The following is a 12,601-nucleotide window of genomic DNA, read 5'->3' on the forward strand; positions in this document are numbered from 1 at the left end:
CGGCCGACGGGGCGTCGCCTTCGCGCCCCGCTCCCGCCGAGCTCTTCTCCCCGGGGGCCGCCCGGCAAGGCTAAGAGAGGGGTCGCCCCCGGCCCAGGCTCCCGGGTCGCGGTACCTTCCGCTAACCCCCCGGCCCGGTTCTGTAGGCAGCCTCACGGAAGCCACGATCTCGACCTCTCTCCTGCCTGCAGTTTGGGTGCCTGGCGGAGGATGCCTGTTTCTAAGCCCACAAAGGGCGGATTTGGCCCAGCGGCCGCCAGCCGCTGACTCTTCCTTGTTCCAGTGGCGCAGGCGACCCCAGCAGCTCCTCCTAACTCCAGTCGCGTTTCCCGCAGGGAAGCTGATTCCCTTGGCAGCTGCTGACTCGGAGGTTTCCAAAGCGCATTAAAGCAGCGTTCCAAACTGCTTGAAAACAGGTCAGATCACCAGCCCACCGAGCTCAGTTCTGTCTGCAATGGCTTTCAGTGGCTCTCCAGAGCCTTACCTGGAATGGAAAAGCCACCTGGAACCGCCTACATGCGATCTATCACTGAGGCTCCACCTGAGTGTGCAAGGTCAAGCTAAACCTGGGTGGCCTGGATAGCACCTTCTCATCTAGAATTCACAGACTCCAGCTCTCCTGTTGCGACATCTAAATTCTTAGGTCCCAGGGATGATATCCTTCCAATTCCCAGCAGAAACCTGATATGACCAACCATAATAAAACCGCTAGGCGTATTTGCTACAGCTAAGCAGGGTCTGATCTGGTTTCAAATTGGATGGGGGAACCCATTGAAATTCCTGCATTGCAGGGGGTTAGACTAGATGGGCCCCTGAGTCTGTGATCAAGAGTGGGGTTCCTAATCCACAGTGCAAAATGTCTTAAAACAAGTTTATTTACTCACTTCCTTTGAAAGCACTTTTGGCTTCTTTAAAAAGCTGAATCTTTAGGAGTTGCAAGTTTGTTTTACAAAGCATTGGCTTAAAAAAAAGCCATGCTTTTCTCATTAAAAAAAAAAAAGAAGTGCAGATACTTTGAAGTTTTTGGAGTTTTTACCGGAACACCTTTTTTCATTATCACCACCCCACATGGGCATAGCCAGGATTTATGTTATGGGGGGGCAGAACCTCAGTTAAGTACTTTTTTATTTGATATAGGGGCTATGTCCATGCCACCCCAGGATCCTAGAGCAGGTGTAGGGAACTTTGGGCCCTCCATAAGTTGCTGAACTACAACTCCCATGAGCCTCAGCAAACATGGCTGATGGTCAGGAATGATGGGAGCTGTAGTTCAGCAACATCCAGAGTGCCAGATGTTCCCCACACCTGGGCTAGGGACAAAAAGGTCTCCAGTTGCAAACAGCAGTCTTTGAAGAGTTCCTAAAGGGAAGGTCATGAGTCCTATCCAGTGATGCATTGCAAGAGAGGTAAACCTACAAGAGAGTAGAGGTTGTGGCCTAGCCAGTCCCTGCTGTTGCAGCTAACCCATGTCTATTCCACCAGGGCAGTGGCGTAGCGTGGGTTGTCAGCACCCGGGGCAAGGCAAGTAATTTGCGCCCCCTAACCCGTGGACTTGCTGGGATTCTTTCAACTGTCACTTGAACCTGGGACCACACAGCATGTTTCTTCTTCCCTGAGCTGGTCCCCATCTTCTTTTGCCGACAGATGGAAAGAGAAGGGTTTTTTCCCCTCCATCTCCCCAAAATGAAGGCTGAGGACCATGAGCCTGTTGCATACTTAAAATGCAGTCCAAACCAACCGTGCATGCTTGCTAAATAGACACAGGACAGGGCAGCTGAAGCTCAAGAGCCCTGTAAGTTTCCTGGTTGGCTTACTGCCACACCAAAGAGAGGACTGCTGATATCCTGGACCAAGTGTCTACCAAGAGACAGCTTCCAGAACAACCGTTCCTTACACCCCTGAAAGAAAGTTCAGATCCATCATGGAGATGGCAAGGTGTGTGTTAAAAAGATGCATCTCCACCCCAACGCATGTGGGGAGGCGCAGCAGCAACTGTGGCGTATCTCCAGAGCAGACTGCTGCTAACAAAGAGAGCTAAATGCACACCTTTTGAGCTTTGGTATAATCTGTCTCCCAGGGATGTGGGTGGCGCTGTGGTCTAAACCACAGAGCCTAGGGCTTGCTGATCAGGTCATCAGCATTTCGAATCCCCGCGATGGGGTGAGCTCCCATTGCTTGTTCCCTGCTCCTGCCAACCTAGCAGTTCAAAAGCAAGTAGATAAATAGGTATCACTCCTGCAGGAAGGTAAACAGCATTTCCATGCGCTGCTGTGGTTCGCCAGAAGCGGCTTAGTCATGCTGGCCACATGACCCGGAAGCTGTACGCCGGCTCCCTCGGCCTATAGAGCGAGATGAGCGCCACAACCCCAGAGTCGGCCACGACTGGACCTAATGGTCAGGGGTCCCTTTACCCTTTAATCTGTCTCCCATCTGAGCACAACAAAGCTGAGACAAGGAATAGTGTTGTGGACTTTTCTGAGAAATCAGAAGAAGCCAAAGACCTTATACAGTGGTACCTCGGGTTACAGACGCTTCGGGTTACAGACTCCGCTAACCCAGAAATAGTACCTCGGGTTAAGAACTTTGCTTCAGGATGAGAACAGAAATTGGTGGCGGTGGTGCGGCGGCAGCTGGTGGGAGGCCCCATTAGCTAAAGTGGTGCTTCAGGTTAAGAACAGTTTCAGTTTAAGAATGGACCTCCAGAATGAATTAAGTCCTTAACCCGAGGTGTCACTGTATACTTTTCATCACAAACTTCAATGTCCAGATCTGCCTTCTAGTGTCAAGGTTCCCTCTGTAAGTGATGCACAAGAAGAAGATGCAGAGGATCAGACTCCTGGCAGCAGCACCTGAGATGAAGGGAAGCAGCTCGGTGGAGACAAGCCTGCCCTGGAGGAGGAGCAAGCTGATGGGACCACAGGTCCAGGACCTCAGGTCAGACGCTCATGCAGAACCCTACTTTGCAGGGTGGGAAGAGATAGAGGAGATGCCAGCGGCAGAAGTCAGTCTATGGAGGGAGGCTGCACAGGAGGAGATATGGATGCATTGCATCAAAACAACACTTGAATCCTTACTGACCTACCTCCTGGGAAGTAGGTCATAGGAAGTAAGTGGAGCAACCAGAGTTGCCTAGAGCTGTCCCAGACTGAGAAATTCCACACAAGGACAAAGCACATCGGGATGAAGTATCACTATGTACATGAGGCAATTCAAGACGGACTTGTGTAGTTGGCTTATTGCCGCATCAAAGAGATGACTGCTGATATCTTGACCAAGCGTCTACCAAGAGACAGCTTCCAGAACCTTTGAGTCAAGGTGGGACTCTGGGTGGTTTCATAAAACAACATGTATGTTGTTTTGCCTGAGAATGGGTGTGTGGGATATTTGCAGGGCAGTCAAACCAACAATGCATGTTTGCTAGATAGGCACCGGATAGGAGCTGAAGCCCTGTAAATTTCCTAGAGAGGGTTCTGAGAGACACACCCAGGTGCCCGGTCAGGGTCTATGCATATTTAACATCTCACCTGGCTGTGTGATTTCTCTTTGCTCTCACCTCCATTCCAGCAACGTGACTAATTTTAAACTAAAGTAACTGGATTATCATTTTAAGCCTGCCTGAACAAAACTGCTCTATCTGTTACTCTTCAACAAGTATTCTGAGTAAATGTTATTCTTTTTTTAAACTTTTACAAGACTGTTTGTGTGATTATTGTTTTAAGGGGAGAAAAGGGGGAAACACCAGAAGAATCCAGTCTGCCTTAGAGCATCCTGGATTACTTAAACTAAAAGGCTAAAACTAGCCTATTAAAGCTTCCCTTTTAAGGGGCAAAGGTATGGCACGCTGCTTCTTCAACATAAGGAAAGAAAGATAATATCTAATAAATATCTCCCCTCCAGGCATCTATACACATCCCTACAGAGCCAAGGGTTTCGTGTCATTAATACAAACTGCTTTTATTCAAAGGGATGCAGGGAGGAGACTGTTCTGTGCTGATGGACGCAGGGCGAAAACCCACTCCCATTTCCCAGGGGTGCAGCGTGTGTAAAGTTCTGTCTATACAGCAAGAAACAAAGGCATATAGACGTGGACACACAGCGCAACTTGACACCTGCCATGTTCCAGCAGCTCTGCTTCAGTTTCCACTAGGTAAAGGAAGAGCTCCACCCCTCAAAAAGGACACGGCCCTCAACATCTTGCCTTGCCAACTTTGCAGGTACCCTGCCAACCCTGAAATGAGATCAGGTCTGCAAATGTTGGCAAGAGCAGTTTGCTGGCCGGATCTTGCCCCTGTATTAGAGCAAACCAGTAAAAGAGGATGAGGGGGAAAGAGCCCAACAGGAGAGGAATTGTGAGATTTGGAGTTGAAGGCTGAGAATCCTCCACTGGGAAATTTCCCACCAGCTGTTTGTTGTGCCCCACTCCTTCTGACCGAAAGATGCTCAGCCCATCTGTCCTCGCCCCATCCATAACTGAATCAGCCGCCTCTGCCTTCGCCCACAAAAGCTGCACTTGGGGTCCTTATCTGCGAGGCTGCACTTGTGCCTTCCTTTTCCTGCTGTTCAAACGTGGCAAGAACGAAACAGGAACAGCCAGAAATAAGGGACGGTGCTACCTGCACAAGCAAGCAACTTAAACTGCAGCCGGGATCGCCTAGGGCGAGGAGAGAAGCAGCCTAGGCGTTCAAGCCCCAAGCCTTCTCTTCTCCCAACTACTCCCTCTACCCCTCTCCAAGTGTCCAGTCCTTTCAAAGACCCACAGTTTGCACAAGCACCTTCACCCGCCTTAGTGCAAGAGAGAACAGTAGCAAAGTGACTTCACAAAGCATCGCTTGATTTCATTGGTTTGAGTTCCTCGATTTCAAGGTGTTTAGACTGTCCTCACTTTTGGAGTCCGGGGGCGCAAGCACATTCATGCCACCTGCTCCTCCATCCTTCTCAGGTTCATGGGTAGCAGGGTGGCCTCGCATGCTTGCAATTGCCGCAACTGCTTGTGTGGATTCCATTGCCCACTGGGGCGCTCTGCAGATTGAACCAGTCCACCTCCCTCTTCGTTGCCGCTGGGCTATAAACAGAGTGGCCCAGGAGAGCTGGCCTGGCTGCCAGAGGGGCTGCATCATCTACAGGTGGTCATAGGTGGTGTTGGGAGGTACAGGGCCCCGTGAAGATGAGCTGTAGTAATAGGGGGAACCTGGAGAGAGAGAGAGAGAGGCAGGCTATTAGCAAATAACCAGCCCGGGTTAACCATTCACTCCAGCTCAGCACACATTAATCATCTCGTACCCACAGCCTTTGCAGACCTCAGCAAGGTTCATGTTAAGATGCCATCAAAACAGCCCGGGGGGTGATTGACTTCCCTGCCCCCTATTCTGAGACAGGGCCAGGTTTACTTCCTTCCTTTGCAGGACTTTGGTCAAATGGCTTCCTTCCCGCAAGAGAAGCAGAAAGTTATCTGGCATCTCGCATCTGTGCAAGGTGTGTGACTGGCTGCAGAAGCAGAGGTGGAGCTTTGGTCCCTTTGGGTTTCAAAATATTTGGACAGAGCTGTGGGCCTCTGGGAAAAGGAGAGTTTCAGTCAGACCTCTCTGCGTGATCAATGGTAGCAAGGAAATGGGGTTGGAAGGAAGCCCACCTACAAGGGGTATGGAGTCCTGTAACGGACAGTTTATTTTCTCTAACTACCCACCACCACCACCCCAAAAAAATGTGGGGATCCCATTCAAATTCTTTCATCAGATAATCACTGTTCTTAGCCTTTGTCACAAGGGTTCATCAGATTGTACCTGCTTCCCACTGGAGGCAGCACCGCTTCTAATCCAGAATGCGGCAGCGAGACTGGTGACTGGGAGTGGCCACTGAGACCATATAAAACCAGTTCTGAAAGACCTACATTGGTTCCCAGCACGTTTTCCGAGCACAAGTCAAAGTGTTGGTGCTGACCTTGAAAGCCCTAAACGGCCTCGGTCCAATATACCTGAAGGAGCGTCTCCACCTCCATCGTTCTGCCCGGACGCTGAGGTCCAGCTCCGAGGGCCTTTGGCCATAGCTGTCAAATTTTCCCTTTTCTTGCGAGGAATCCTATTTGGAATAAGGGAATTTCCCTTCAAAAAAAGGAAAACGTTGACAGCTTTGCCTTTGGCGGTTCCCTCCCTGCGAGAAGTGAAGTTACAGGGAACCAGGCAGAGGGCCTTCTCGGTGGTGGCGCCCTCCCCGTGGAACACCCTCCCACCAGATGTCAAGGAAATAAACAACTATCTGACTTGTAGAAGACACCTGTTTAAGGAAGTTTTCAATGTTTGATGTTTTAGAAGACATCTGAAGGCAGCCCTGTTTAAGGAAGCTTTTAATATTTGATGAATTACTGTATTTTAATATTTTGCTGGAAGCTGCAGGCAGTGACTGCATTCACATCTCCGCCAAGAGAAGGTCATGTTGGAGCTGGGAGCTTGCAAAGAGCAATCTTCGATTTGGAAGGGGGAACAAGGGTCATCTAGTCTAGAAGAGTTTGGATTTGATATCCCGCCTTTCACTCCCTTTAAGGAGTCTCAAAGTGGCTAACATTCTCCTTTCCCTTCCTCCCCCACAACAAACACTCTGTGAGGTGAGTGGGGCTGAGAGACTTCAGAGAAGTGTGACTGGCCCAAGGTCACCCAGCAGCTGCATGTGGAGGAGTGAAGACGCGAACCGGGTTCCCCAGATTACGAGACTACCGCTCTTAACCACTACACCACACTGGCTCTCACCCCTGTTCTAACCCCTTTCAATGTCTAACCCCTTTCAATGCAGGAATCTCAGCAGAAGTGCAACAAGTAAACAGTTCTACTTTCCAGCATTCATAGTGGGTCAGGTCAGCCCATTTAGGGTCTTTGCTGCTGGCTAGTTGCAAGGCCTGATGCTTCTGTGTCGGAGAGCACCAGAAACAGTCCTCACCTGCCTAAGCCCTCAGCTTTGGCTCTCACGGTCCCAGGAGACCTGACACACAAGCTGCCAGGCCAAGCTGGGAAAGCCCCCCACCCCCACCCCCCTGCCCTTGCAGCCCAGAGGAGGAGACTCACTCAGCAGTCCAGAGTTGGGGAATCGCCAGGGCTCTCCATAGCTGGTGTAAGGGCCGTGGCTGTAGGCGCCGCCAGAATAATCACTCCCTGCTGGAGACAAAGAGAAGGGAACACGCGTCAGAGGCAGCTGGGAGAGGCTCGCTGGTGGGGCTGCAAGTGGGGACATCTCCACAACAGCTAAATGCAGGGTTGCAGCTAAATGTGTTTTCAACACGTACACGTACTACAAAAATCAAGATGCCAAACCTGGTTGTTGCCATCTTCCTCCTGCTGCCTTCTAAGAGTGTGTAGGATGTGATACGCAAGTAGCAATCGAGTACAACATTCCTTGTTTTCCTAGAGTGGACATGCAGGGGAATGTTTGGTCCAGCCAGTTGAAAACTTCCCGTTTCCTCCTGGCTGGAGCATCCTTCCTTTTGCATGTGACTAGAGGTGGGCGTGACCTTACCTGCCCAGGTAACAAAAGGGCAAGGCACGCAGAACACCTCTCTCTTTTTCACTTCCTCTTTTCCACCTTCCTTTTGTTGTGTGAACTGCAGTGACTGCCAGTCTACAGTGACTGGGATTATCCCCCCCATATGGGGTAGATCCACATGTACATATTTGTAACTAAGTCTGCCTTCAGGGATCCAACTGTGAACTGATGATGTGAGTAAACTTTTACATATACTTTGCTCAAGGTTGTGGTGTGTTTATTCTTTGAAGAGGGATGTACGGGAACTTACCAGGAATCTAATATTGAGAGGCTCACACGAGCCTGCAACCAGTTATCTGCTGTGCATGTAAAAAGGGGGAATGTAACTTTGCTACACAAAGGAACTTGCTAGTGCAAGTTAGGAAGGCTATTAATAAACAATATATCCTCTCTTGCCTCCCTGAACATTCCCACAGAGGGGACTTGGGCTCTACTGCTTCTCAAGATGGCAGTGAAATGGGGGCACCCAAATCTAAGGGAGGAGCTTCTGCAAACTCGGGGGACTCCTCATATGTGCAGAAATACCGAAGCCTGTTCATGAAAAGGTTTTTTTTACAAAAACAAGAACCTCTGAGCTGACAGGCTGCTGGTGACAGTTGAGCAGCGGCTGAACAAGGGAGACCTGAAGCCAGGCAGAGGCTCAAAGGGTGCAGTCTTCAGAACTACCCTGCCCTGAGATGTCAGCATCGCCCTTGAGCCAGTGTCACCAACTGGACTCATCCACCTCAGCCCCGACTGGGCTAGGCGAGCTGGATAGCACTTCCAGAGACCACCTTCCTCACAGGAACAGGTCCAAGTGCCGTGGACTCACAACTCAGAGCTGTGAGCACCGCAAATCACTCCAACAAGAAGACAGTCGTTGTACAGCAGAGTACAGCAGAGCATAAATCACTCGGACGACAGCGCTGAAGAATATCTTCTTTTATTCACTAACAGCTACTGTACTATACAAACTATATACAAATGGAGATGCTGGACTGCACTGAGTCTTACAGCTGCTTTCTGCAGCGACCTTATCTACACAGAGATAACACTCAGTCTTTTTCTCTCCCTGACTGACTCACTCACTGACTCACTCACTGACCGACTCTCTCTCTCTCTGATGTGGCGCTGGAGCAGAATAAGTAGATATAAGAACACGCCTCCTCCTCTCTGCAGAATCAGCAGACTGCTCAGGAGATTCTTGGGTATGGGAGGGGTGAAATCTCCTCATCAAATGCGCAAGCTAGGGTAGAGCAGCCCTCCAGCAGGAGAAAGTGGGGTGAGAGACAAGGAGCTGGGTGTTGTTAATCTCTTCTCCGCTCCTGAAATCCCCCTTCCCTGAGGATGCATTCCTACGTGAAACTCCGAAAAGGATTGACCCCCCCCTTCTACGCGCTCTATGCTGCAACATTTCGTAATGGCTCCCTCTCAGTTTGGAGGTGAAACAGGGGGGCCACCCCAAAGGAAGGCAGCAGCATCTGAACAGCTGGGGGACTCTCTAGATATGCAGAGGTCTATCTATACACCTGTAAATGGAAAGAAAACGGTGACCCACATCAGTGTTCTCATAAGGAAACCACAGCCCGATTTAGTCAAGCATTATTAGCAGTTTATATTCTCACTCCCAATCTTCCTCCTAGGTGGGGGAGGGGGGGTACTCCTGACAGATAAGTAATAATCCGCAGAAGTCCGGATGCTATTTTCGGCCACATCCAAACCTTAAAGCACTATTATATCCCTTTAACAGTCATGGCTTTCCACCTCAAAAAAAAAAAAAAAGCATTCTGGGAAATGTAGGTTTTTAAAAAGTGTGCTAAGAGGTGTTAGAAGACCCCAATTCCCCCCACAGAACTACAATTCGCAGAATTCCCTAGGAGGAAGGATTGAATGTTTCATATCCTCCAACCAATGAAGATAGGGACATCCTATTCCATAATAATAATTTACTATTTATACCCCACTCATCTGACTGGGCTGCCCCAGCCACTCTGGGTGGCTTATAACGTATATAAAAACATAATAAAGCATTAAATATTTTTTAAGAAACCACTTCTCTATACAGGGCTGCCTTCAGCTGGCTCAAGAGTTGGATAACTCCATACCCTCCAACATTTCTCGGGTAAAAATAGGGATGTCCTAAGGAAAAGCGGGACATTCCGGGATCAAATCAGAAACTGGGATGGCTTCTCTAAATCGGGGCCATCCCTGGAAAATAGGGACACTTGGAAGGCCTGCTTTTTCACCGCTCTGAAGTGTGATGTGGCCTTAACCCAGTGTACTACAGAAGCCAGCAACAGGACTCCCGTTTCCACAATGGGGCTTCCCCCTTCTTCTCCCCCCACACCTCCCTCAAATCTTCTCGGGAGTCCCAGAAGAGTGGGGGGGGGAGAGATCTGGCAGGCGGAAACGTCTGCACAGATTGATTGTATCAGCGCAATGTTTAATTCCACACATAATTCTTTTTCTAGTACTTCCTCCAAGTACTCCAAATATGTCACGTACACTAGCCTTGGTGGTCCTTAACAATGACCCTGAAAGGTAGAGTTGTCTGCTTAACCTCAGATCCCATGTAGGGTTTAGCCCAGGGGTCAGCAAACTTTTTCAGCAGGGGGCCTGTCCACTGTCCCTCAGACCTTGGGGGGAGGCCAGACTATTTTTTGGGCAGGGGGGAATGAATCCCTATGCCCCACAAATAACCCAGAGATGCATTTTAAATAAAAGGACACATTCTACTCATGTCAAAACACCAGGCAGGTCCCACAAATAACCCAGAGATGCATTATAAATAAAAGGACACATTCTACTCATGTCAAAACACCAGGCAGACCCCACAAATAACCCAGAGATGCATTTTAAATAAAAGGACACATTCTACTCATGTCAAAACACACGGATTCCCGGACCGTCCAACGGCCAGATTGAGAAGGCAATTGGGTCGGATCCGGCCCCCAGGCCTTAGTTTGCCTACCCATGCTCTAAGGGCAAATCCTGTGCACGTTGACTCTGCAGTAAGCGCAGCTCTGTTCAGGGGTGCTTGCTCCCTAGTAAGCATGTTTCGGTTACCAGCCTAAGCTGCGCCTGAACTTTGCAAGCCTCGAATTCTGCTGTCAGGAGGAAGGCCTTGCCCGCTGAGGCGGGAGAAGCTGGCAAGCTGGTGCCGCCGTTCCCTTTGGCTTGGCGGACGTGCTGAGCTGGTGTGTCCCTGGGTTACCTTGGAGATGTGCTTAATGCAGCGTTGAGAATACAGAATCTTCTCCCTTGCGCGCTCCCTCCCCTCAAGCGTGAAATGAGATTGGTCAGGAGAAGAAAGGAGAGATTGGGGGCTGTTTTTACACCGCTTGTAATGAGAGCACTCAATCAAATGCCCCTTGAAATCTTGTTCCCCTCCCTCGCACTCAGGCTCCAGCCCCACCCCCCTCACCAACACCAGCAGCCAAATGGTTTGAGAACCTTACTCTAACCGACACCCCCCCCCCCGCAAACACACACACACCTGAAGACAACCTAAAGACAAATACAAAGACACCTCTATCCACTAAATCAGGGGTAGGCAACCTAAGGCCCGGGGGCCAGATGCGGCCCAATCACCTTCTCAATCCGGCCCACGGATGGTCCAGGAATCATGAGTGTTTTTACATGAGTAGAATGTGTCCTTTCATTTAAAATGCATCTCTGGGTTATTTGTGGGGCCTGCCTGGTGTTTTTACATGAGTCGAGTGTGTGCTTTTATTTAAAATGCATCTCTGGGTTATTTGTGGGGCATAGGAATTCGTTCCTCACCCCCCAAAATATATATAATCCGCGCCCCCAAGGTCTGAAGGACAGTGGACCGGCCCCCTGCTGAAAAAAGTTTACTGACCCCTGCCTTAGAGGCTGCAAAATGGCCACAGAAAGTCAGATCCTGTTATACCTATCTGACTTTTCAGTTGGAGGAGGGGCCAAATCGTTTCTGAGCTCATTTTTCTAACACGTTAATGGCTAGGATCAGGTTTCGTGGAGGAAAACTTTTGCCCGATTGAACTCGCTCCAGCCGTCAAGCATACCCTCCAACATTTCTCTGATGAAAATAGGGACAACATCATATTCCATAATGATAATTTTACTGTTTATATCCCACACATCTTACTGGGTTGCCCCAGCCACTCTGGGCAGCTTCCAACATGTAAACATTAAACATTTTTTTAAAAAAAACACCTTCCCTATACAGTAGTACCTCAGGTTAAGAACTTGATTCGTTCTGGAGATCCGTTCTTAACCTGAAACTGTTCTTAACCTGAAGCACCGCTTTAGCTAATGGGGCCTCCTGCTGCCGCTGCGCCGCCAGAGCACGATTTCTGTTCTCATCCTGAAGCAAAGTTCTTAACCCGAGGTACTATTTCTGGGTTAGCAGAGTCTGTAACCTGAAGCATATGTAACCTGAGGTACCACTGTACAGGATTGCCTTCAGATGGCTATGGGGTCAGATAACTCCATACCTTCCCCAATGAAAATAGAGACATTCTAAGGAAAAGTGGGACATTCCATAATCAAATCAGAAACCAGAACAGAGATGTCCCTGGAAAATAGGGACACTTGCAGGGTCTGCATCAAGTTGGCCTCAGAGGCCTTTTGCAAAGGGGCTGCCAGGTACAAGGCCATCTCAGTGGTGGCGCCACAGATGCGGCGGAATTTTCTCCTTTGGGAAGCCCAGTTCCCCTGCTTCTTGTTTTCAGACAGCATCCAAAAACATTTTCATTCTGGAAAGTGTTTTAATGAGTGATTGCTCTTTTTAAGTCTTCTGGTTTTTAATGCTTCTGTGCATTCTCAAGACTTTTATTTGAGTGAGTCTAACATTGTGTTTGGGGACGCGGGTGGCACTGTGGGTAAAAGCCTCAGCGCCTAGGGCTTGCCGATCGAAAGGTCGGCGGTTCGAATCCCCGCGGCGGGGTGCGCTCCCGTTGCTCGGTCCCAGCGCCTGCCAACCTAGCAGTTCGAAAGCACTCCCGGGTGCAAGTAGATAAATAGGGACCGCTTACTAGCGGGAAGGTAAACGGCATTTCCGTGTGCGGCTCTGGCTCGTCAGAGCAGCGATGTCACGCTGGCCACGTGACCC

At 49.7% G+C, this 12,601-nt stretch overlaps 1 protein-coding gene across 7 annotated transcripts in view; it reads right to left on the reverse strand.

Moving 5' to 3' along the window:
• Nucleotides 1-3,935: 3,935 nt before the first annotated feature.
• Nucleotides 3,936-12,601, reverse strand: part of PAX8 (paired box 8) — a 36,844-nt gene continuing 28,178 nt past the window's right edge. For all 7 annotated transcript variants that reach the window (XM_083454157.1, XM_083454160.1, XM_083454159.1 and 4 more), the window contains exons 10-11: nucleotides 7,053-7,142; nucleotides 3,936-5,188 (exon numbers count right to left, since the gene is read on the reverse strand). In XM_083454157.1, the coding sequence (XP_083310283.1) occupies nucleotides 5,118-5,188; nucleotides 7,053-7,142 (161 nt within the window). In that variant the 3' untranslated portion in view covers nucleotides 3,936-5,117. The remainder of the gene's footprint in view (nucleotides 5,189-7,052; nucleotides 7,143-12,601) is intronic.

This window comes from Podarcis tiliguerta, assembly GCF_965153285.1.
Source record: "Podarcis tiliguerta genome assembly, chromosome: 8".
NCBI classification, from domain to species: domain Eukaryota; kingdom Metazoa; phylum Chordata; class Lepidosauria; order Squamata; family Lacertidae; genus Podarcis; species Podarcis tiliguerta.